Source organism: Pleurodeles waltl, chromosome 4_1 (genome assembly GCF_031143425.1).
Source record: "Pleurodeles waltl isolate 20211129_DDA chromosome 4_1, aPleWal1.hap1.20221129, whole genome shotgun sequence".
NCBI classification, from domain to species: Eukaryota; Metazoa; Chordata; class Amphibia; order Caudata; family Salamandridae; genus Pleurodeles; species Pleurodeles waltl.
In genome coordinates, this window is record NC_090442.1 from 1,007,188,176 (window position 1) to 1,007,213,799 (window position 25,624).

General features: G+C 44.5%; 1 protein-coding gene across 2 annotated transcripts in view; it reads left to right on the forward strand.

Annotated features, from left to right (window-relative positions):
• The window catches only part of ING3 (inhibitor of growth family member 3), a 172,553-nt gene that overhangs the window by 129,588 nt on the left and 17,341 nt on the right, over positions 1–25,624 (forward strand). For both annotated transcript variants that reach the window (XM_069229863.1, XM_069229862.1), the window contains exons 10-11: positions 21,702–21,894; positions 23,647–23,685. In XM_069229863.1, the coding sequence (XP_069085964.1) occupies positions 21,702–21,894; positions 23,647–23,685 (232 nt within the window). The remainder of the gene's footprint in view (positions 1–21,701; positions 21,895–23,646; positions 23,686–25,624) is intronic.

Sequence of the window (25,624 nt, forward strand, 5' to 3'; positions counted from 1 at the left end):
GGGTTCCTTTTTCTCCTTTACTTGATTGGATCCAAACCAGAGATGGAAGACGGTTGTTCACGTTGTATGGTCTAAGGAAGAGTTTATAAGTGGGGCTTAATGACAAATGAATGGTGCATTGCAACACTTGCTATTCATTTTTACGTGCAGGTCTATTGCTCCCTAGGTATTTTTGTCTCTTCTCTTTCCTGATTTTCTGTTGAATTTCCCCCTCAGAGTTCCTGTAGCTCTCTTGTGATGGTCTGTCAAGTTCTTGTCCGTTCGTATTGTCTTCTAAATAATTGTTGCACTTCTGTATTCCTCCCCCTTTCCTCTTTTTTTGCTCCTGCGTTTTAGCCAATTTGATTTCTTTCAGAGACTCAGTGTGTGTGCAGTCACATATTTTAGCATTTACAAGCATAGAGGCAGCTGGACTGGGTTGTCTCTACTTTGGGGTAGTAAGAAGGGCAACTGAGGGTGCCCTTTGTCAGGACCTCCTGGCCCTCGACAACAGAAATATGCGATGGCTGCAAGTAACTTTAGGGATGATGAAAGTAACTTGCCACGTGACAAGTTTAGATTGTAGAACCAGACTACTTGTTCTCGTTGGACATCTGCATGGTTTAAGGAAGGGTCGAAAGTGTCAGGCAGACAAACCTTTGCCCAAATGGGAGAATCCATTACTCTGGTGTGCCAAGTCTTATTTCCTATCTGGACACAGTAGTTAAGCTATTTGTTGCCTATAATATTGAGTGGCACTTCAAAACCTCCATCCCCCTCCACACCCTTTTCCTTTTCCTGACAGCACCTTCCACCGTATTACAGTGATTCTCACCTACTGCACTGTGAGGTACAGTAAAGCTCCCTCTGGCTACATCACAGCGGCCTGTTTCACCCTACGCTCTAATACCTTGGCTTCATGGAAAATAAGGGGGTCATTCTGACTCCCGCCGGCCGCGGTAACTGCAGGGCCGGCGGGAGCCGCCAGAATACCACTGCACGGTCAGAAGACCGCCGCAGTTATTCTGAGTTTCCCGCTGGGCGGGCGGGCGACCGCCAGAAGGCCGCCCGCCCGCCCAGCAGGAAACCCCCTTCCACGAGGATGCCGGCTCCGAATGGAGCCGGCGGAGTGGAAAGGGTGCGACGGGTGCAGTTGCACCCGTCGCGATTTTCAGTGTCTGCATGGCAGACACTGAAAATCTTGGTGGGGCCCTGTTACGGGGGTCCCTGCAGTGCCCATGCCATTGGCATGGGCACTGCAGGGGCCCCCAGGGGCCCCACGACACCCCTTACCGCCATCCTGTTTCTGGCGGCCAAAACCGCCAGGAACAGGATGGCGGTAAGGGGGTCGGAATCCCCATGGCGGCGCAGCAAGCTGCGCCGCCGTGGAGGATTCCCCAGGGCAGCGGGAAACCGGCGGTACACCGCCGGTTTCCCGTTTCTGACCGCGGCAGGGATGCACCGCCAGCCTGTTGGCGGTGCATCCGCGGTCCCCCGGCCCTGGCGGATTTTACCGCCAAGGTCGGAATGACCCCCTAAGTCTCTATCTTCCTGTGGGTGGCACTCTAAAGTTCCATTTCAGCAAGGTCTGTTCCGCTCAGCGCTCTGCTTTTCAGGTTGCAGTGGTGTCTGCTTCATATCGAGTACCAATAAGAAATGAGAAAATCTTTAATCTGTCCTAATATGCTAGGGAGTTGAAAGCTGATGAGAATACAGCGTTCCCATTTGCAGATACGCTGGAAACATTTAGAAGCAGAATTGCAGTAAGTCTCCAGACTACATGCGGTTATGCAGCTCAGCCTAATCAATTGCTGTGGTTGCTAGCTCTATCTGATAGAGACTTCTAGTTTCAGATTCCTTACTTTTGAATTCCCCCAGGCGTCAGTCTGGATCCGGAGATTTTTCTTCGAGCCATACTTCTGCGTGCCATCAGGTGGCATCGGCCGACTCCACCGGTGGCGTCGTGTTTGCCGTGATGACGTCGCAGTCGTATATAGGCGCCACCCCGGCACACTGACATCAGTTCTTTTCTTTCCGCGCCAGCCTACGCGCAGATCCAGAGAGAGCTACCTCAGTCATTTTTTGACTACGACAACACTTTTGTCTAATTCTTTTTGATGAGGTTGTGGATACGTCAAGGGATGTCCCCCAAGACTGGTTTTAAGCCCTGTGACTCCTGTCACCGAACAATGTAGGTGACTAATCCGCACCTCATGTGTCTTTGGAGCCTGGAGCGCAATCACGACCCGAAGTCGTGCTCCGAATTGCGGACCATGAATCCGAAAGCTTTGAGGGTGTGGTCCCTAAAGCTCATGGCGGCCTGACACTCGACTGAGTAGAGCTCATGGTTTCGTTCGAGAGAAAAATCTTGAGACCGGCTGCGGAATCACCACCACTCTTCATCCTCGAAGTCATCGGGACATTCGGATCATCATAAGAAGAAGAAGAAGAAGTCAAAGAAGGACAAGCGTTCTTTGACTTCACCCGTCGCCGGAGAGGGAATCTCAAAGACTGGACAACTTGGGGAAGAAGTTGTTTTCTTCCAGTAGTCTAGCGTTGTGGTCCGTGAACACTGCAGGACTTTTGGGCCGCGATTCCCCTACTGTCTGGGATACAGTCGCGCAAGTGCTGCCTAGAGTTGCAGAGGAGGCCCGGACCATTTTTTCCCAAGCCTTAACAGATTGGGGGGGACGCAGCGAAGTTCATGATTTGTTGTGGAATGGATATGACCGACTCTCTGGGCAGATCAGTTGCATCAACGGTGTCCCAACATCGACGCTTCTGATGCTGCCATCCCCACTGTGATCTCCTGACTCCATCACAGAGTCACAGGGTTGTTGCATGATGCCATATCCATCACGGACAGGAAACTTGCTTCCTAGATTGGAGCCTGAGCCCTATTCCCTTGGGCTATGCCTCGGGGAGGAACGGATGGTCGCCAGACCCTGCAGATTATCAGCTTCTACAGAGAAGACCCAACTATGGACTGGTCTGAAGACCGGGGTGAAACCAGTGGACTGGATACTTCTGAAGATACTGGTCTGCTTTCTTCCCCCCTGCCATGGCTATGGAGGGCTTGAGCTTCCTATGTAATGCTGTTGCGGAGGGAGGCTGAGGTCCTTGACCTTCAGTTGCTCTTGTTGGCAATCAAGACTAACACCATGACAGAGGTGTTGCAACCGGGAGTTTCCTCGTCAGAACCCCTACTCCTGTTCAATGACGCCTGTTGAGGTCCTGCCCCAAACCCAACACACAGCCTCCTGTGAATAAACAATTGCCTGTTTCCACTGCACCTCCCCTGGAGACCCAAACTTCCTCACACAACTCCCCACCACAGAGAGCATGGTTGCCCAAGCCTCAACATCTAACGCACATTCCCTACTGCCTCTCCCAATAGGGAATTGAAAAAGCTAGACTCTTTGCGGAAGAAGCTGTTTTCTTGTTGCATTGCAGAATGTGAACACCGCTGCCTTTTGGCCATTACTCCACACACTGCGGGACACAGTTGCACAAGTGCTGCCACAAGTCCTGAAGGAGACCCGGGCCGTCATCTCAGGCTGGAAGAAATGCAGCAAAGTTCACAATATGATGTGGGCACAACCGACTCACTGGGCAAATCGGTTTCATCGATGGTGACCCTGAAGTGCCACACCTGATTGAGGGCGTCTTGCTTTTCAGGGGATGTTCAAGCTTCCCAGGAGATGTCTAGGCTTCCCTTATAGACATGCCCTTCGATGGCACCCGACTCTTCGGAGACAAGGTAGATTTGGTGCTGGGGCGCTTTAAGGACTCTCTGGCTACGTCAAAGTCCTTAGGCCTCTCTGTGGTCCCCGTCATCCCCAATCTGCCTTTCACTATTAACGTGCAGAAGTCACACCTGACTCCGTCTCAGATGCACCCTTTCATCAGAGCTCTTGTGGTCACGGTGCATTTTATGTCCTGGATTTCGTGAGACTGACTTTGAGGCTGCTGGGCCTCATGGGCTTTGGCATCCTGCTGGTGACGCATGCCTGTTGGCATATGGGAGCTCTGCAGTGGGGCCTGAAGTTCCAGTGGGCTTACTATCAGGAGAATGTCTCCAACACAGTCCCCAGATCTTGGAGGGAACTGTGAAAGACCTGCAGTAGTGGCTAACGAACTGCGAGAGAGTCAGAGGCAGAACCCTCTTCCTTCTAAAATCAGATCTTGCAGTAGTGACAGATAAGTCACTGCTGGGATGGGGCGACTACCTGGGGAAGGTGGAGATCAGAGGACTCTGGTCTCCAGCGGAAGCACGACTCCACATCAGCATGCTGGATCTCCAAGCAATCTGACCGGCATGGAAAGTCTTTCTACTCTCCATCATGGAAAAGCTAGTGCAGGTTTCACAGACAACACCACCACCATGTGGTACTGCAACAAACAGGTCCGGTTGCAGTTGTGGACCCTTTGTCAAGAAGCCCTGCATCTCTGGACTTGGCTGGAACAATAGGGCATTTCCTTACTGGTTCAACACCTGTTGGGCTCTCTGAACGCCAGGACAGACAAACGCAGCTGTTGACGCCTAGCGGATTATGAATGGCGTCTCCACCTGGGGATGATGCAAGGTCTCTTTCAGAAGTGGGGAGCCTTGGTTAGATCTGCTTGCCACTGCCAGGAACATGCGGTGCCAGATGTTTTGAGTGCTGAAGTTTCCAAGACGGCTCCCACTCTGAGACTTCATCTCGAGTGGAGCTCAGGCCTCCTGTACGCTTTTCTGCCCATACTACTCCTGCCCAGAGTTTTCAAGATCAGGAACGGCCTTGCACAAGTCATTTTGTGGGTCCGTACTAGGCATGGAAAGTCTGGTATCCCGGGCTATTGAGCATGGCCATCGATCCTCTCATCAGGCTGCCTCTTCAGCAGGATCCTCTGTTGCTGCAGCACGGGAGGGTTCATCACCTAAACTTGTCTACTCTCTGCCTTCTTGTGTAGAGATTGAGGTGCAACAGTTGAGAGCTGTCAGCCTTCCTCCTGAAGTCCGTCTCATTATTTTGGCAGCTAGGTGTCCCTCCACCAAGACAGTGTACGCCTGCCACTGGAGCAAGTTTGTGGTGTGGTGTACAGAGAAATGTTGATCCTCTGCTTTGGGCACTCTTACGGGCTATCTATAACCTCTTTCTTCCTTCCTGCACCTACCTGACCAACCCTTCTTGTTCACATCCCCTATTGTACTTAGGTTTTGAAAAGGTCCTGTTCATCTTTTCACCATTTATAATGCCTCAATGGGATCTCAATCTGGTTTTAACTTTTATAATGTATGGTCTCTTCAAGCCTCTCCACAATTGTCCCCTCAGCCTTCCTACTTTGAAAACAGCCTTCCTTGTGGAAATTACATATGCCCATAGAGTAAATAAGCCTCATCATCGGAGCTGCATTACCGCATTCTACCCTGACAAATTTGTGCTTTGCATATGGGCCCTCTTTTTGCTGAAAGTTGTCACCCCATTTCATGAAGGCTAGTCAATCACACTGCTTACTTCTTGCTCTCCTCCACATCCTGCTAAAGAAAAGGATTTGCTCTTTCTTCTGGACCAGAAAAGAGTATGGTCATTCTACCTTGATCTGACAAGAGTTCTGAGTGAACAACCAATTGTTTGTGTGGTATATCGGCACAAAGACAGGTTGATTGGTGCAGAAGCGAGCCATCTCTAGGTGGGCCGTGCTCTGCATTAAAGTCTGCTACGCTCTGACCAAGAAGCAATCTCCTGAAGGCCTGCAAGCTCACTCTACTAGAGCTAAGCTGCGACCACTGCAGTAGCGCGTGGAGTTCTGGTCCTGTACATCTGCCAGGCAGCAATGTGGGCATCTCTGCACACATTTATTCAAAACTACTGCCTGGACAGAAAGGTCTGTAGGGATGGGAACTTTGCCTGTTCGGTCCTGCAGGACCTCCTTGTTTGAAATTGGTCCACAGATCCACTTCCAGGTAGTTATTGCTTGAGCATCTATTCAAAGGTAAGGAATCTGCAGTTAGAAGTCTCTATTAGATGAACAGGTTGCTTACCTTAAGTAATGCCTTACCTGGTAGAGACTATCTCTAGCTGCAGATTCCTTACCGAGCCTCCCATCCTTCCTGCTCTGCAAACGGATTTCTAGGGCTAGGGTTGACTGCTCTACTTGCTCACACCAGTGGTCAGTGGACTTCATGGCTCCACGCTTCTGGTGTGGAAAGTCGTGAAAATTAACTGACGTTGTCGCATCTGGGTGGTGCCTAGATGGGTACTGTGACATCATCCTGGCGAAGAGGACACCGATGACACACGTGGAGCCCATTGACACCACCCGAGGGTGCACAGGGTTACTTCTAATGACAATCTTCCAGATCCAGACTGAGGTCTGGGGAAATTTCAAAGGTAAGACCTCTACAGCTAGATATAGGGCCTGATTTGGAGTTTGGTAGATGGGGTTTCTCCATCACAAATGTGACGGGTATCCTGCCCACCGTATTATGATTCCATTACATCCTGTTGTCATTGTAATATGGTGGATGGAATATCCGTCAAGTTTGTGACGGAGTAACCTGTTTGCGAAACTCTAAACCGGGTACATAGTCTCTACCAGATAAGGTGTTACCAAAGGTAAGTATCATGTTCTTCTTTTGCTGCAAAATTAGTTTTGTAATGTGACAGTTTTACTGGGGTACAGGGAATGTAAAAGGAAAAGCTGTATGGTAGCATTTTTTTTTCCTAACATTTAAAAAATAATGTAAATACATGTAAATGAACTGTACAAATATTTCAAATGTACCAGCAGCAAGGAAAACACAAATGAGGCACAATAGTAATTCTGAAATGTGATGGAAACAAAGATCCTAACAGGATCAATACTAATGAACATACCTTACTTGGTGATGCGCAAAAGATAGCATTGTAGCTGGAACCCTTTTCCACACATTGCTTGTGTGCTATATATACCTTTGTCAGTAATACTGTATTTCTGTTGGAATTTAGTGGTCATTTCAATTAAAAAATGTGTTGTCTGCCACAGTGCGCTTCCACACCATGCTTTAGTGATATATCTGAAACAGCATGCTCCAAACTACACCACGTGACACATGCTACACCCTTACCATTCTCTTGCTGAATGGGTGTTGCATTTGGATTGTTCACAATCACTGTGACTTAAGAGATGTGAAAATTGTTCCAGAACCACCCAGCTCTACACACTGCTAACAGATGCTTACTTGGTGAGTAACATTTTCCCTTTCCTATACGGGCAGTTCTTTTTATGCTTATACATAACTTTTTTTTACACAGATCTAAACCTCAAATCCTGAAACCATCACATTCTTTCAACACCCAGTATTTACTAACCACCAATCAATGTGTTCAACTCCACAGTCCCATCCCCCTTGCACACAGAACAAAAAGGACGCAATTTTGATACATATTGAAATGATCCACAATTCTGTGGTGGAAATTTCAATTCGTATCAGTGCCCACATGAGCTCTTTGCTATACCCATGCAGATAAAACACATGCAGTACAGTCTCTGGCCACAAAATATTCAGTGTTTCGAACACTCACTTCACCACCACCAAATACATATACTCTCTAACAGAAATAAACAACAAAGCAAAATACAGTTAAAGCATCCCAATCCTTCAACAGATCCAAACCTATTTCCCTCCTCTCTCTGTCACTCACTATATAGCAGCCGAAAAGAAATTGGCACAGGATTGAGTGTATAAAATGAATCCGTTTTCTTTCTGTAGTTGGTATTTTGTTTTTAAATTGCAAATTGTGTGGTTTGGCTTCTGCCTCTACACCAGGTCACAAGGGAGTGTAGCGCATCTGTGTTTCTTCTCTCTTTTTTTTTTTCACCATTTTTTCCAGATTTTTTTTTTTTTGTCTTGTTTCATTACAGATTTGGTGTATATGAACCAGAAAGTAAAAAGGGGGGCTGGGATAGGAGGAAATCTGGTCATGGTGCGGACCAACCCAGTGTTAAACCATTCCCCACCCTATCCGACCATAACAATCAAGTTGCTATGATGTTGGTTCTGCAGTTGCAGAGTCTCTTTAATAAATTTAATAAAGTGGCTGTGCTACTAAGTTATCCAGAAATATTAATTATGTAAAGTGGTGCAGAGGACGATTGTAGTGATTACAGACTTTTAATTGATGGTTTCTCATAACACCTGGCGGAGGCTGTGATACAGGTCTCTATGCCCCCCGAACAGGCCTGCATGGCTCCACCCTTCCCATAGTTTGTCCAGTTGCAATAATGGACAATGAGGCCTTGCATATGCTGGCTCTTTATGACTGATTAAGAGGTAGACTATTCAAAAAAACAAAGTACATGACCATGATCTTTAGATTATTTTTCCCCCGTGGGTTTGGGAAGAAGGAAATGTATGTCAATTGAAGAATATTTAAATGCTCCACCTTACTGCTCTCCTGAATTGGAAGACTTCAGCATCATGCTAGGACGAGCAAGGCTCTGAGAATACCAAAAAATATTTGAGAAGAGCATTGACTTATTCTGAAGCAAGAGAGGAAAAGAAATTGGTACAGGAAGGAAGGTTCATTTTTAATACCAACATAAGCTGCACTCTGGATGCAGCTGACACCCCATCAGTCAAGATGAACACAAGCATCCTGAGAAGGCATACATGGCACGGGGTATCACGATTCTGCTCTGAAGGTAAAGAAGCACCTCATTAACAGTCCATCTGATAGAGAACCTTTGATTGGACCTCCAGGCTATAGAAGCACTGCAAACTCAAGTCTGCATGACAGATTCTTTTTGGCCACAGGCAGGAAAGGGAGCTAAGACTACAGCAAAAGCGCAGCACCCCTCTGGTTTACAGCAGTAGAAGTTGTTTCAGGAGGGACTGCCTCCCAAAACTGACTCCAGAGAAGGCTTGTGGCAATGGTTACGGAATGGGTAGAGAGCCCCAGGGAAAAGGGAGCCTCTGTTACAAAACAATTGCTTTCCTACCCACCCCTGGATCACACAACACCTGTAGGATAAGGATATGTTTATTCCTAGGCTTTCCTATTTTCAGTTTTAATTTGTTGTGATATCTAGTAGGTTTGTTAGGTGTCCAGTGTTCTGAACAAAAATAAACATCAGAGGTCGTCAGTGTTTAATCTTTTGTGCTCCCTGAAAAAGGACGTTGTTTTGTTGGTGCCTATGAAGTGTTTCGTGTTTATTTCCTTCCCTCCTCCATTCATTCCTATTAATTCTATCCTTCCTTCATCCTTTCCTGCTCCGATTTCTCTTCTCTGTACTTTCCTTGATTGTTTTCATCCAAGTTTTTCAGTAGTCCAATCCCACCCTATCTCCAGGGTGCACATCAATAAGGGATATGTTTGCACCCCATTAAGATTTGATTGTAGCAATAAAAAAGTTAACAGAGAGCATTTAACCAACTTTCTAGTAGCTTTGTTCTTCAGGCAACTGACAAAGATCAACTGAGTGAAGATTTTCTACTTCTTTTCCTGGGCTGAGAATCTGTTCATAGTACAGCTGTGAGCTTGTTGTACACAACAGTCTGCACTGTACATTCAGCTTAATCCATATGAGGTGACCCATGTTCCAAAAGTGGGGTGGAAGTAGAGCTATGGAGTCCTGGCAAGCAAACGGGTCATGGCAGGATCATCCATTACAGAAAACTGCTTAGAGGTAGAGCCTGTACTTCAGATGGCTTGACACAAGGGGGCACCTAAACAGCAAAGTGCTGCAAATTCCAGTGCATTGTGTTTCCACTGAAAAGCAAATAATACCTTTGGTGTTTTATGAAATATTATCTTTACCTATCAAAAAGGCAAGGGAGGAACAGCCTTGGACAAGTGGGTCTTCTCAGTTATCCCACAGGGATACTTCTTAAAATTCCATTTCACACCACAAGCATTCACTTCCTTCTCAATCAGCCATGGACAACAAAGACTACTACAGGAGGAGTTGAAAGCAATTTTCAACAAGGGTGCAGTAGAACCTGTTTTAACGCACCAGAGAGGACAGAGGCTATTCCTACTCATCTCAGAGATGGACAGGCCACCTCAGGCAAATATGATACCTCAGGCCACTCAACTGCTACATATTGTCATGACACTTCCACATGACCACCTTGCAGGATGTCATTCTTCTGTTCTGGACTAAGATCACATGACGACCCTCTATCTCAAAGATGCCTACTTGCACATACCCATCTATCCGGCCCAAGGCTGCTACCTTATGTTTTTATAAATAGACGCTACTGGTTCAAAAGATCTACACTTCAGGCTCACAACAGCCCAAATGATGTTTACTTAGTGCCCAGACCTGCAGGACCCCAACAACTACAGACCAATCACAAATGGACCTTTCCTGGGCAAACTGATAGAAAGAGCAGCATTCGCCCAGATGTCACAATTCATTGAAGACAGATCTATACTTCCGCCCAGGAAGAGGCACTGCGTTGGCACTTTTAGCAATCTGGGATGATCTTAAAAACCCAGTCAACCACAATGGAGTTGCTGCACTACTTCTCTTGGTCCTCTCGGCTGCCTTTGATATGGTTGACCATGACACCCTAATTCAAAGACTCCACGAAGCCGGCATAGAAGGGACTGCTCTCTACTGGATTACTTCCTATCTTCAAAAATGATCTAATATCATCTACTCACCCCCCTTCTCGTCCAAACCCTACCTCACAAACGTAGGGGTCCCCCAAGGATCAGTCATCTCACCTTTGCTTTTCAACATCTACTTGATATCATTACCAGAACTGATCAATGATTTTCATCTCAAATGCTACAACTATGCAGATGACACACAAATACTACTTAAACTAGAATGCCCCCCAAACATTGAAAATTCACCAATCTTCAGTTGCCTCAGAGCCGTTGATCAGTGGATGACTTGGAGCCATCTCAAACTAAATGCCTCCAAAACAGAAATACTCTTATGTGGTGACTGGAAAAATTATGACCCACTGTGCGCCTGGCCTGATGATCTCGGACCACCTCCTCAATAATCCAAGGAAGTTAAAAACCTTAGAATCACCATGGACTCCAAGTTAACAATGAATGCCCAAGTCGACAAATTAGCACGAACAAGCCTCATCACCTTGAAGACTCTACGACGCATCTTCCCCCACCTCAGATTTCCACACAAGATGCAGGCTACTATCTCGCCTGTACTATCCAAACTGCATTATACCAATGGCCTCTACCGTGGATCATCTCTATCTATTATGAAAAAACTACAACGTATTCAGAACTCTGCAACCAGGCTACTATTACATGTAAAGCCACAAGCCCACATCTCTCCTGCCTTGAGAGCACTACGCTGGTTACCCGTTGCCAGAAGATGCACCTTCATGCTGCTGTACGTGGAAAAGGACCACTTTGTATCAGAAACAAAATAACCAAATACATTCAACAAAGAAACCTTCACTCAAGATTGGCACCCCGCCTTAGAACACCACCATACAAGAAATAGACTATAGGTGATACATCCTTCTCCGTTAAAGCAGCCAAACTATGGAATTCATTACCCCACATATAAGATCCACAGATAACTATCTTGTGTTCAGAAGATTACTCAGGAGTTGGCTCTTTCCTTCATAACCTCCATATTCAAACAGCTATGGACTGCATATGCCTGTGTTGATAAATATTTTGTATCTGATTATGTGTATACTCTAGATATGTATAGTTCTTTAGGAAATATGTATCGCTACTCTGTCTTAACAATAACATACTCTTTAAACGTCTTTAACTGATGTATATTTACTCACGGTTTAAATATGTATGTGTGTGTGTGTGTGTGTATATATGTTATTCTATGCTTAACATGTTCATAGGCCATTGCATAGCTCCTAGATAAGTTGTTATATTAGATACTTATGAATCCCTGCTCTCATTTTATGTCACACTGATCAAATGTTTATTATCATAGGCATTTGGCTATTCACAAATTGAGTAAAGATAAATAAATGTTAGAAAAGTACATTTATTAATTAACTTCAAATATTACAAATCTTGAAAGTCTGTGTTTATACAATACTAATTTTCTTCTCATATTATACCCATTATTATATTCCTTGGACATATATTCCCTTACTATGTACTTACATATCTATTTATTACTCTAGTCCTACTGTACTAGAGAAAAAATAAAATTATAAATAAATTCCAAATTAGAAATCTAAAAAGAAATATATATTAGTAATAATAAAGAATAAATTAAATAAAAATAATGATCAAAAAATGTGTGTGTGTGTATGTATATGTGTATATATATATATATATATATATATATATATGTTCGATGGCATGTGTAGCTGCAGATACACATGCTGTGCACATCCCGCCATCTAGTGTTGGGCTCGAAGTGTTACAAGTTGTTTTTCTTCGACAAAGTCTTTTCGAGTTACGAGATCGAGGGACTCCTCCCCTTTCGGCTCCATTGCGCATGGGCGTCGACTCCATCTTAGATTGTTTTTTTTCCGCCATCGGGTTCGGACGTGTTCCTTTTCGCTCCGTGTTTCGGGTCGGAAAGTTAGTTAGAATCTCGGAAAAATCGTCGGTATTGTTTGCGTTCGGTATCGGATTAGTTACAACAGATCGACACCGACTTTAGAAGAGCTCCGGTGGCCCTTCGGGGTTTTTTCGATCCCCCGTCGGGGCCTGGTCGGCCCTGCCTCGTGTCTCTTCAAGGCTGATGGAACGGACCCCATTCCGATTCTGCCCAAAATGTCACAACAAGTATCCGTATACAGATCAGCATCTGGTCTGTAACTTGTGTTTGTCTCCAGAGCACAAGGAAGATACTTGTGAAGCCTGTCAAGCGTTTCGGTCGAGGAAGACATTAAGAGACCGAAGAGCGAGAAGACTGCAGATGGCGTCGGCGCCGACAGGACAAGGGCGTTTCGAGGAGGAAGAAGAAACCTTCATTCAGGAGTCAGACTCAGACGAGCTTGAGCCCGAAGAAACGACGAAAACCGTGAGTAAGACATCGAAACATAAAACTCCCGAGAAGACCACAAAGGCCCAGGGGACGCCACCACCAACAGGCCATGGCTTAACCCGAAAAATAGGTGACCGATCATCGGCACCGAAAAAGGGCACGCTTGTGTCGAAGTCATCCGACTCCGGTCGAGATACCGGCACACAGCAATCTCGGGCCCGAGACAGCGGCTCCGAGCAAGTTCGGCACCGAGACAGTGGCACCGAAATGGGTCGGCACCGAGACACTACGACGCCGAAAATAAAGAAGGTTTCGTCGGAGCCCAAAAAGGCGACCGAAAAGGTTTCGATTCCGAAACACCCAGCCTCGGAACCGAAAACAGGTTCCTACACAGAGGAACAGAGGTTGTCCTCCCAAATGCAAGGACATAAGTTCAGACAAGAACTTGAATCAATGGAGCCAGACTACACTCAGAGAAGGCTCCACATTCAAAAGGACACAGGGAAGATAAGCACTCTTCCCCCAATTAAAATGAAAAGAAGGCTTGCCTTTCAAGAAAAGGACAAACAGCCACAGGCAAAGGTGGCAAAACAAACAACTCTGCCACCATCTCCACCACCATCAATGCATACATCACCGGTAGCCACTCCACCATTGATGCAATCCCCGACTCATACTGCAATGAGTCAAGATGATCCCGACGCATGGGACCTTTATGATGCCCCGGTATCAGATAACAGCCCAGACTATTACCCTGCGAGACCGTCGCCACCTGAAGACAGTACATCCTACACGCAGGTGGTCTCAAGGGCAGCTGCTTTTCATAAATTCTCCTTGCATGCAGAACCGATTGAGGATGACTTTTTGTTTAATACACTATCCTCCAATCATAGCCAATACCAAAGCTTACCTATGCTCCCTGGAATGCTAAAACACTCCAAACAAGTATTTCAGGATCCTGTTAAAGGCAGGGCAATAACTCCAAGGGTGGAGAAAAAGTACAAGCCACCGCCAACGGACCCTGTTTATATTACGCAGCAGTTAACACCAGACTCTGTGGTTGTTGGGGCAGCTCGCAAGAGAGCAAACTCTCACACCTCGGGAGACGCTCCACCTCCAGACAAGGAGAGTCGCAAATTCGACGCTGCGGGGAAAAGGGTTTCAGCACAAGCAGAAAACCAATGGCGCATTGCCAACTCACAAGCACTTCTGGCAAGATATGATAGAGCTCATTGGGACGAAATGCAGCATTTCATAGAACACTTACCCAAAGAGTTCCAAAAAAGAGCACAACAAGTAATGGAAGAAGGACAAAGTATCTCTAATAATCAGATACGGTCTTCAATGGATGCAGCAGATACGGCTGCAAGGACAGTAAATACTGCAATAACAATAAGAAGGCACGCATGGCTCCGCACGTCAGGTTTCAAGCCAGAAATTCAACAAGCCGTGCTAAATATGCCATTTAATGAACAGCAGTTGTTTGGGCCGGAAGTCGACACTGCTATTGAGAAACTCAAGAAGGACACTGATACAGCAAAAGCCATGGGCGCACTCTACTCCCTGCAGAGCAGAGGCACCTTTCGCAAAACACCTTTTAGGGGAGGGTTTCGAGGACAACCTACAGAAACTACAACATCACAAACAAGGCCCACTTACCAAAGCCAATATCAGCGGGGAAGTTTTCGGGGGCAATATAGAGGGGGACAATTCCAAAGAGGTAGAGGAAAATTACAAAGCCCCAAAAGTCCTCAAAATAAGCAGTGACTCACAAGTCACCCATCCCCATCACATAACACCTGTGGGGGGAAGATTAAGCCAATTTTACAAACATTGGGTACTAGCAATTATCCAGTATGGTTATTGCATAGAATTTCGAGAATTCCCTCCAACAGTCCCACCGAAAACACACAGTATGTCGAAACAACATATAAATCTTCTAGGATTAGAAGTTCAAGCATTGCTCCAAAAAGACGCAATAGAATTAGTACCAAAACAAGAACTAAACACAGGAGTTTACTCACTGTACTTTCTAATACCCAAAAAAGACAAAACTCTAAGACCTATACTAGATCTCAGAATATTAAATACATACATCAAATCAGACCACTTTCACATGGTTACATTACAAGAAGTAATCCCACTGCTCAAACAACAAGACTACATGACAACACTGGATCTAAAGGATGCATATTTCCATATACCAATACATCCTTCACACAGAAAGTACCTAAGGTTTGTATTACAAGGGATACATTACCAATTCAAAGTGTTGCCATTCGGAATAACAACTGCACCAAGAGTTTTTACAAAATGTCTAGCAGTAGTAGCTGCACATATCAGAAGGCAGCAAATACATGTGTTCCCGTACCTAGACGATTGGTTAATCAAAACCAACACGCAAAAACAGTGTTCACGACACACAAATTACGTCATAGAAACCCTACACAAACTAGGTTTCTCAATCAATTACTCAGTCACACCTTCTGCCGTGTCAAACACAGCAATACCTAGGAGCAACAATCAACACAGTAAAAGGGATTGCCACTCCAAGTCCACAAAGAGTCCAAACATTCCAAAATGTAATACAAGCCATGTATCCAAACCAGATGATACAGGTCAAATTAGTAATGAAACTCCTAGGCATGATGTCCTCATGCATAGCCATTGTCCCAAACGCAAGGTTGCACATGCGGCCCTTACAACGGTGCCTAGCATCACAGTGGTCACAAGCACAGGGTCAACTTCTAGATCTGGTGTTGATAGACCGCCAAACATACATCTCGCTTCAATGGTGGAACAGTATAAATTTAAACCAAGGGCGGCCTTTTCAAGACCCAGTGTCACAATGCGTAATAACAACAGATGCATCCATGACAGGGTGGGGAGCACACCTCAATCAGCACAGCATCCAAGGACAATGGAACATTCAGCAAAAACAGTTTCATATAAACCACTTAGAACTGTTAGCGGTGTTTCTAGCTCTGAAAGCATTTCAACCCATATTAACCCACAAATACACTCTTGTCAAAACAGACAACATGACAACAATGTATTACCTAAACAAACAAGGAGGTACACACTCGACACAGTTGTGTCTCCTAACACAAAAAATATGGCATTGGGCGATTCACAACCACATTCGCCTAATAGCACAATTTATTCCAGGGATTCAGAATCAGTTAGCAGACAATCTCTCTCGGGATCACCAACAGATCCACGAATGGGAAATTCACCCCCAAATACTGAACACTTACTTCAAAATGTGGGGAACGCCACAAATAGATCTATTTGCAACAAAAGAAAACTCAAAATGCCAAAACTTCGCATCCAGGTACCCACAACATCAGTCTCAGGGCAATGCAATATGGATGAACTGGTCAGGGATATTTGCATACGCTTTTCCCCCTCTCCCACTTCTTCCATATCTAGTAAACAAGTTGAGTCAAAACAAACTCATACTAATAGCACCAACATGGGCAAGGCAACCGTGGTACACAACACTACTAGACCTTTCAGTAGTACCTCATATCAAACTGCCAAACAGACCAGATCTGTTAACACAACACAAACGACAGATCAGACATCCAAATCCAGCATCGCTGAATCTAGCAATTTGGCTCCTGAAATCCTAGAATTCGGGCACTTAGACCTCACACAGGAATGTATGGAGGTCATAAAACAGGCTAGAAAACCTACCACTAGACACTGTTATGCAAATAAGTGGAAAAGATTTGTTTATTACTGCCATAATAATCAAATTCAACTTTTACACGCATCTGCAAAATGAGATAGTAGGATACTAACTACATTTGCAAAAATCTAAACTAGCTTTCTCTTCCATTAAAATACATCTTACGGCAATTTCAGCTTACCTACAAATTACGCACTCACCTTCATTATTTAGGATACCAGTCATAAAAGCATTTATGGAAGGCCTAAAGAGAATTATACCACCAAGAACACCACCAGTTCCTTCATGGAACCTCAACATTGTCTTAACACGACTCATGGGTCCACCTTTTGAGCCCATGCACTCTTGTGAAATGCAATACTTAACGTGGAAAGTTGCATTTTTAATTGCCATCACATCTCTAAGAAGAGTGAGTGAGATTCAAGCATTTACCATTCAAGAACCATTTATTCAAATACACAAAAATAAAGTTGTTCTACGAACCAATCCTAAATTTTTACCAAAAGTAATCTCACCGTTCCACTTGAATCAAACGGTAGAATTACCAGTGTTCTTCCCACAGCCAGATTCTGTAGCTGAAAGAGCACTACATACATTAGACATCAAAAGAGCACTAATGTATTACATTGACAGAACAAAACTTATTCGAAAGACAAAACAATTATTTGTCGCCTTTCAAAAACCTCATACAGGAAATCCTATTTCAAAACAAGGCATTGCTAGATGGATAGTTAAGTGCATTCAAACCTGCTATCTTAAAGCTAGAAGAGAACTGCCTATTACACCAAAGGCGCACACAACCAGAAAGAAAGGTGCTACCATGGCCTTTCTAGGAAATATTCCAATGAACGAAATATGTAAGGCAGCAACATGGTCTACGCCTCATACATTTACCAAGCACTACTGTGTAGATGTGTTAACTGCACAACAGGCAACAGTAGGTCAAGCTGTACTAAGAACATTATTTCAAACTACTTCAACTCCTACAGGCTGAACCACCGCTTTTTGGGGAGATAACTGCTTATTAGTCTATGCACAGCATGTGTATCTGCAGCTACACATGCCATCGAACGGAAAATGTCACTTACCCAGTGTACATCTGTTCGTGGCATTAGTCGCTGCAGATTCACATGCGCCCACCCGCCTCCCCGGGAGCCTGTAGCCGTTTAGAAGTAGATCTTAAACATTTGTAAATATATTACTTAAAACTTCATTATGTACATACGCATTCACTCCATTGCATGGGCACTATTACTAGCATACACAACTCCTACCTCACCCTCTGCAGGGAAAACAATCTAAGATGGAGTCGACGCCCATGCGCAATGGAGTTGAAATGGGAGGAGTCCCTCGGTCTCGTGACTCGAAAAGACTTCTTCGAAGAAAAACAACTTGTAACACTCCGAGCCCAACACCAGATGGCGGGATGTGCACAGCATGTGAATCTGCAGCGACTAATGGCACAAACAGATGTACACTGGGTAAGTGATATTTTCCATATATATATATATATATATTTGTCTACCCATCACCATATGTCATGTCTCTATCAATCTATCCTCCATTCCTACTCTGACTCATCCCAAATTCATTCTACTACTTTTGTCTCCTAAATAACCTTGCCTAAGCTCTTCCCTCCTCTTCCACATCTAACTCACTCAAACCTCAGTTTACTACTGTGATCTCACAAACAACCCTTCCGAATTCTCCCTCATTTATCTCACCTTTAACTCCTTCAAAACCCCTCCTGCTACTAAGATCTCCCTAACCCTTTCCACAGACTCTTCCCTCTTCCACATCCCCCCCCCCTTTACTCATCCCAAGCCTAAAGCCTATTACTATAAACTCCCAATTAACACTTCTGGATTCTTCCCTCTTCAACCCCTCCATTACTCCAGTCAATCCAACTAACAAACACACATACCCTCTGCTGAAATTAACTCATAACAATACTAGAATTGTACTCAAATTTCCCTATACCAATCCACCACTGTAGGAAGTTGGCTCTGTATGTGCTATTTCAAAGTAAGGAATAGCATGCACAGAGTCCAAGGGTTCCCCTTAGAGGTAAGATAGTGGCAAAAAGAGATAATACTAATGCTCTATTTTGTGGTAGTGTGGTCGAGCAATAGGCTTACCCAAGGAGTAGTGTTAAGCATTTGTTGTACATACACATAGACAATAAATGAGGTACACACACTCAGAGACAAATCCAGCCAATAGGTTTTTGTATAGAAAAATATCTTTTCTTAGTTTATTTTAAGAACCACAGGTTCAAATTCTACATGTAATATCTCATTCGAAAGGTATTGCAGGTAAGTACTTTAGGAACTTCAAATCATCAAAATTGCATGTATACTTTTCAAGTTATTCACAAATAGCTGTTTTAAAAGTGGACACTTAGTGCAATTTTCACAGTCCCTAGGGGAGGTAAGTATTTGTTAGGTTAACCAGGTAAGTAAGGCACTTACAGGGCTTAGTTCTTGGTCCAAGGTAGCCCACCGTTGGGGGTTCAGAGCAACCCCAAAGTCACCGCACCAGCAGCTCAGGGCCGGTCAGGTGCAGAGTTCAAAGTGGTGCCCAAAACGCATAGGCTAGAATGGAGAGAAGGGGGTGCCCCGGTTCCGGTCTGCTTGCAGGTAAGTACCCGCGTCTTCGGAGGGCAGACCAGGGGGGTTTTGTAGGGCACCGGGGGGGACACAAGTCCACACAGAAATTTCACCCTCAGCGGCGCGGGGGCGGCCGGGTGCAGTGTAGAAACAAGCGTCGGGTTCGCAATGTTAGTCTATGAGAGATCTCGGGATCTCTTCAGCGCTGCAGGCAGGCAAGGGGGGGATTCCTCGGGGAAACCTCCACTTGGGCAAGGGAGAGGGACTCCTGGGGGTCACTCCTCCAGTGAAAGTCCGGTCCTGGGGGCTGCGGGTGCAGGGTCTCTCCCGGGCGTCGGGACTTTAGGTTCAAAGAGTCGCGGTCAGGGGAAGCCTCGGGATTCCCTCTGCAGGCGGCGCTGTGGGGGCTCAGGGGGGACAGGTTTTGGTACTCACAGTATCAGAGTAGTCCTGGGGTCCCTCCTGAGGTGTTGGATCGCCACCAGCCGAGTCGGGGTCGCCGGGTGCAGTGTTGCAAGTCTCACGCTTCTTGCGGGGAGCTTGCAGGGTTCTTTAAAGCTGCTGGAAACAAAGTTGCAGCTTTTCTTGGAGCAGGTCCGCTGTCCTCGGGAGTTTCTTGTCTTTTCGAAGCAGGGGCAGTCCTCAGAGGATGTCGAGGTCGCTGGTCCCTTTGGAAGGCGTCGCTGGAGCAGGATCTTTGGAAGGCAGGAGACAGGCCGGTGAGTTTCTGGAGCCAAGGCAGTTGTCGTCTTCTGGTCTTCCGCTGCAGGGGTTTTCAGCTAGGCAGTCCTTCTTCTTGTAGTTGCAGGAATCTAAATTTCTAGGGTTCAGGGTAGCCCTTAAATACTAAATTTAAGGGCGTGTTTAGGTCTGGGGGGTTAGTAGCCAATGGCTACTAGCCCTGAGGGTGGGTACACCCTCTTTGTGCCTCCTCCCAAGGGGAGGGGGTCACAATCCTAACCCTATTGGGGAAATCCTCCATCTGCAAGATGGAGGATTTCTAAAAGTCAGAGTCACCTCAGCTCAGGACACCTTAGGGGCTGTCCTGACTGGCCAGTGACTCCTCCTTGTTTTTCTCATTATCTTCTCCGGCCTTGCCGCCAAAAGTGGGGCGTGGCCGGAGGGGGCGGGCAACTCCACTAGCTGGAGTGTCCTGCTGGGTTGGCACAAAGGAGGTGAGCCTTTGAGGCTCACCGCCAGGTGTGACAATTCCTGCCTGGGGGAGGTGTTAGCATCTCCACCCAGTGCAGGCTTTGTTACTGGCCTCAGAGTGACAAAGGCACTCTCCCCATGGGGCCAGCAACATGTCTCGGTTTGTGGCAGGCTGCTAAAACTAGTCAGCCTACACAGATAGTCGGTTAAGTTTCAGAGGGCACCTCTAAGGTGCCCTCTGTGGTGTATTTTACAATAAAATGTACACTGGCATCAGTGTGCATTTATTGTGCTGAGAAGTTTGATACCAAACTTCCCAGTTTTCAGTGTAGCCATTATGGTGCTGTGGAGTTCGTGTTTGACAGACTCCCAGACCATATACTCTTATGGCTACCCTGCACTTACAATGTCTAAGGTTTTGTTTAGACACTGTAGGAGTACCATGCTCATGCACTGGTACCCTCACCTATGGTATAGTGCACCCTGCCTTAGGGCTGTAAGGCCTGCTAGAGGGGTGTCTTACCTATACTGCATAGGCAGTGAGAGGCTGGCATGGCACCCTGAGGGGAGTGCCATGTCGACTTACTCGTTTTGTCCTCACTAGCACACACAAGCTGGCAAGCAGTGTGTCTGTGCTGAGTGAGAGGTCTCCAGGGTGGCATAAGACATGCTGCAGCCCTTAGAGACCTTCCTTGGCATCAGGGCCCTTGGTACTAGAAGTACCAGTTACAAGGGACTTATCTGGATGCCAGGGTCTGCCAATTGTGGATACAAAAGTACAGGTTAGGGAAAGAACACTGGTGCTGGGGCCTGGTTAGCAGGCCTCAGCACACTTTCAATTGTAAACATAGCATCAGCAAAGGCAAAAAGTCAGGGGGCAACCATGCCAAGGAGGCATTTCCTTACAACCACTAATTCCTTTTAGGTTCCGGAGTAGCGTGCTACTTGCCAAAAAGCGCTTTGAACCCTTATCTGGGGTAGTAAGCGCTCTATAAATACTATTACAATACAATAAAATATGCTAGGGGGAAAAAAAAAACTAAAAATGGTGGTGACAGTTGGTCATTGTGCGCTTAGTCGCTGTCCTCATTAGTCAAGTATACAGCTTATGGTTGATACTGAAAAGTTAACTATATTGTTACAAAGTATTTGTCTGGGTCTGAGCACTTGATGGTGGAATAATGCACTTTTATTTTACATCAAGTCACCATGTCTCAATATGAAGGCATTAATTTTATCTGGTTGTATTATGTAACTGTAGATTGTTGTCTGCATGTCGTGTATGTACTATGAAGAAGAAAACATAGCTTTAAAACTTATAATAAAGAAACATTTTTGTTTTTCAGAAACACCAACAAGTCCTCAAGTCAACAGTCATCCTCTTCTTCCTCCTCCTCCTCTTTATCTTCTTGTTCTTCATCATCTGCGCTAGCACACGAGCTCTCTCAGCAGACCGCAACAATAGCAGAATCTGATTCCAACAGCCAAGTTGACTGGACTTACGATCCAAATGAGCCACGTTACTGTATTTGTAATCAGGTAAGCTGAATTTTACAAGTGGGTTTCCTGTTATATGGAGACTTTTCTGATAAAAGCAATACCAACTTCAACTGAAATACTTGAAAAATTGTACGTTTATTTTCTGAGGTGTTAGTGAAGGTTATCTTTGAGAGGCTCAGTCGATTCTGTTTCATCCTCCTCTGTAAAGGTTATTGGCCAATTACAACAATGATGCGTCTTGAATGTGGAAAAGCCTCGTCTTTGCTCCAAAGTAGCAGACTCCATAAGTGTTAAAAATTAAGCAAATATTTCTCTCAGCATTGTCTTACTAAACACATGCCTTATTACTGATTGCTTCCAGATAGTTTTATATTTAAGGCATTTGTACTGAGTTCAAAATGTAGCCTTTCTGCCACATTAAAGCCCTTTAATTGTCCTTTGGCCAAGATTTTGACTGTGAATTAGGGTGAAGTGTGAATGGGAGCAGGCATGGCATTGCTTCTAGTATACCATACAATTGGACAGTCTGACATCATGGAGGCTGATTAGAATTTCTTACAGTAGCAGGCAGTGTTAATGAGTGTATGTATGGATCTGGTTGCCTCTACACGCCAAAAGATGGATGAACAGGCCAGGTCACTTAATAGACAGTGAGTTGGGAAGAGAATCATGCTTACCATGACAAGAGTGTCTTCAAGGTCAGTCTTTTCCCTATTTTTTTAAACACTCAGTAGGTTTTCAGCTGCTTGTTGTCAGTTTGCGTGATCTAGACCTACATAATTGCCCACTTGTAGTCCGTTTGTTTGCTCCAGACCTACATACAAATCCTCCATAGTTCCTCTTCCTCCTATAGTATTTCTGTATTGGTGTGCTGTGTTTTGGTTAGTGCTATAGTTTTATTAGGATATCAGAATATGAAGGTGTGATCTTTAGCATCAAAGGCCATGTTAGTGGGAAACCTCGATGGAGACAAGGGAAAGGTTTTATCGTATTATTGGGATAAAGAAATCCTCCTACATCAAACGCTGCTTACCTTCATCCCTATTTTTTTTTTTTACAGCCTTCCAACTTGGTGTATTTCTGCTCAGTAACTTGCCATCGGTCCCCATTTTGCATTGCTCTCCTGACAGAGGGGGTACGCTTTTCTGGGTCGGGCATGCACCTAATTATACTCCACTCCAATTGTTTACCCACCCAAAGACATTTTGAGAGGGTCCTCCATTAATAACAGCCAATGCTGCAAAATATTATTTTCTGTGACCCTGGAATATTGTAATAGGCTTCCAGGCTTAATTTTCATTGGTGATGTTTTATAGTATTTCCACTAGTCTGTCAAAAGTGTGGGTGATGTGTAGGAATAAACACAATTTGCAGTTTCTGCCATTCCTCCTCATTCTTCTTATTGATTGTACAATATATACTAAATGTGTAAGATGCAAGTTTGTTGGTTGTTGACCTGGGTGTGTGTGGCATTTGTGGATGAATAGTGCTCCAGTATCCTATCGTCCAGAAGCTGGCATCCAGTGATTCTGAAGAATGACAGTAAGAGTTACTGGCGAGTGTCATGTACCTTCTAATGAAGATATTATATATATTTTATGTAAGATACTTGCTACATCTATGCTGGTGATCAGAGTATGCGTGACAAGTAACCTTTCTTACTACATGGGTGTATAGTTTCTGGTTGTAAGGAGATAGCAAGTTACTTCTAAAGCTGTTTTTTTAAATATATTTAAATCCGATCTTTACATGTACTATAATGTGATATATTTTGATTTTTTTTTTCCACAGGTGTCGTATGGAGAAATGGTTGGCTGTGATAATCAGGATGTAAGTATGAATTTATAATTTTGAAGGACATAGCAATGAATTGCAACCATAGTATTTTGTATATGTTTTCTCGCACTAGATGACACAACGATTTTGGTTTTTTTCATAGCTAAGTATTTTTCCCAGCCAAGAAACATCTGCATCCTTTTTTGCAAAGGCTAGTTTGTTTTTTTACTTGTTCAGACGTGGAAAAAAATTATATATTAGTAGCCGATTGTAAACAGGATAACTGACTGTCCAGTAAAGCATGCAAATAGCCTTTTGTAACTAAACATCACTTGGCATATTTTGTCAGGTTTCCAAATAACCCATAACAACTTTTATTCATGCATTTACATCAAAAATCTACGAAAAATAAACACACCTTTAAAAGATGAATTTTGCAAGACCAGAATCAAAAGTACAAGTTTAGAAAAAATGCATATCCATCCATTTTTTCTTACTAGGCAGACTCATCCTGCCGTCAAGTATATTACTTACAAATACATGCGTTCATCAGAAAAAAAAGTGGCAAAGTGATGAACAACAGCTAACCAAAATGTTAACTCAGAGCATCTTCAGAGCTAAAGAGGACTCTCGTTCCTCACTTGAACCCAAATTCAAAACAGGAATGGGTGAGTGGGACACAAGTGAATTTCACTAGCCATCTCAATAAAAACGTTAATAGTAGGAGCTTAAATTTCAGGGAAACTTAGTGTGTATTGAAACAGATGTGCTTGCAGAGAGGTCTGAAGACATGGTTTGACATGCATGTCATAACATCAGCATAGGACGGATGAAACTCCGTAAGAATTCGTAACCTGGTAAGAATAAACCTTTGGCACTCAGAACTGGTAATCACCAGGTATAACATCGGTTGTAATTGCTGTGGCTGTCTCGTCTCCTGGTTTCTCTCTGAGCATAAGTTTAACTTTGAGTCCCGTATTTGCTGCCAGTATATTTCCTTTACCCTTTTTATGTCTCGCTTTGTTATGAGATTCGGCTTAGAAAAACAACTCCCCTACTCCAAGTGAGCAAAACAAAGAACGCACATATCTAAGCCAAGGTATGTCCAATGATCTTGTTAACAAGAGGCAGTCCTGTATCACCATCCTACATAAATGAGCTTCCGGTTTCGCCCAGATTTTTAACCAGAGTAATACTGGTTGGAGCTTTATATAATCTGATATAGCCCTCAGGCCCACTTCATCATGACAGAACTTTACCAAAGTCGATTGTGGGACTGCTAACAGCCTCCTTAGGAACTTATTTTCTACAACCTTGATGAATCAGCATTACCCCAAACCCCTGCACCAAATGTCGCAATAGAAAGACATTTACTAGAAAATACAGTCATCATCTCTTTTATGGGTTTATGCCCCAACTTTATTGAGAATCTAAACATGGGGTCTATAGCTCTTTGAAATTGTGTTAGGCGTACATTTACTAAAAAACTTCCAATTAAAATCAACATCAATGGGAACCCCCAAATACGTAAAATGTGTAACCTTAGATATTTCTTCCCCCTCCAAGATACATTTTTTTGTTTTTGCTAGCTTTGGCCCACTCTTCATCACAAATGACTTTGATCTATTAATTTTAAGACCAAGGTTTCCCATAAAACCATTAAAAGCATTCAATAAAATTTGGAGACCATTTGCTGTCCTTGAAATGAGTATGGCATCATCTGCGTAAAGCAGTGCTGGAGTTGGGGAATTATTAATGCTTGGAAGGTCCTTCCCCCATCTCACAGAGAAATTTCTCTAGTCCATTTATATAAAGAAGAAAAAGAAAGGGGGCCAGCACACAGCACTGTCTTACCCCTTTTAATGAAGAGAACTTCTCTGTTAAATCACCCTCCTGGGAGTAACAGACTTGTGCTGAGGTACATGCGTGGAGTCTGCTGAGTAAGACAATTATATCCTTGTCCACGCCCATTTTTAACATGACCATCCACAAT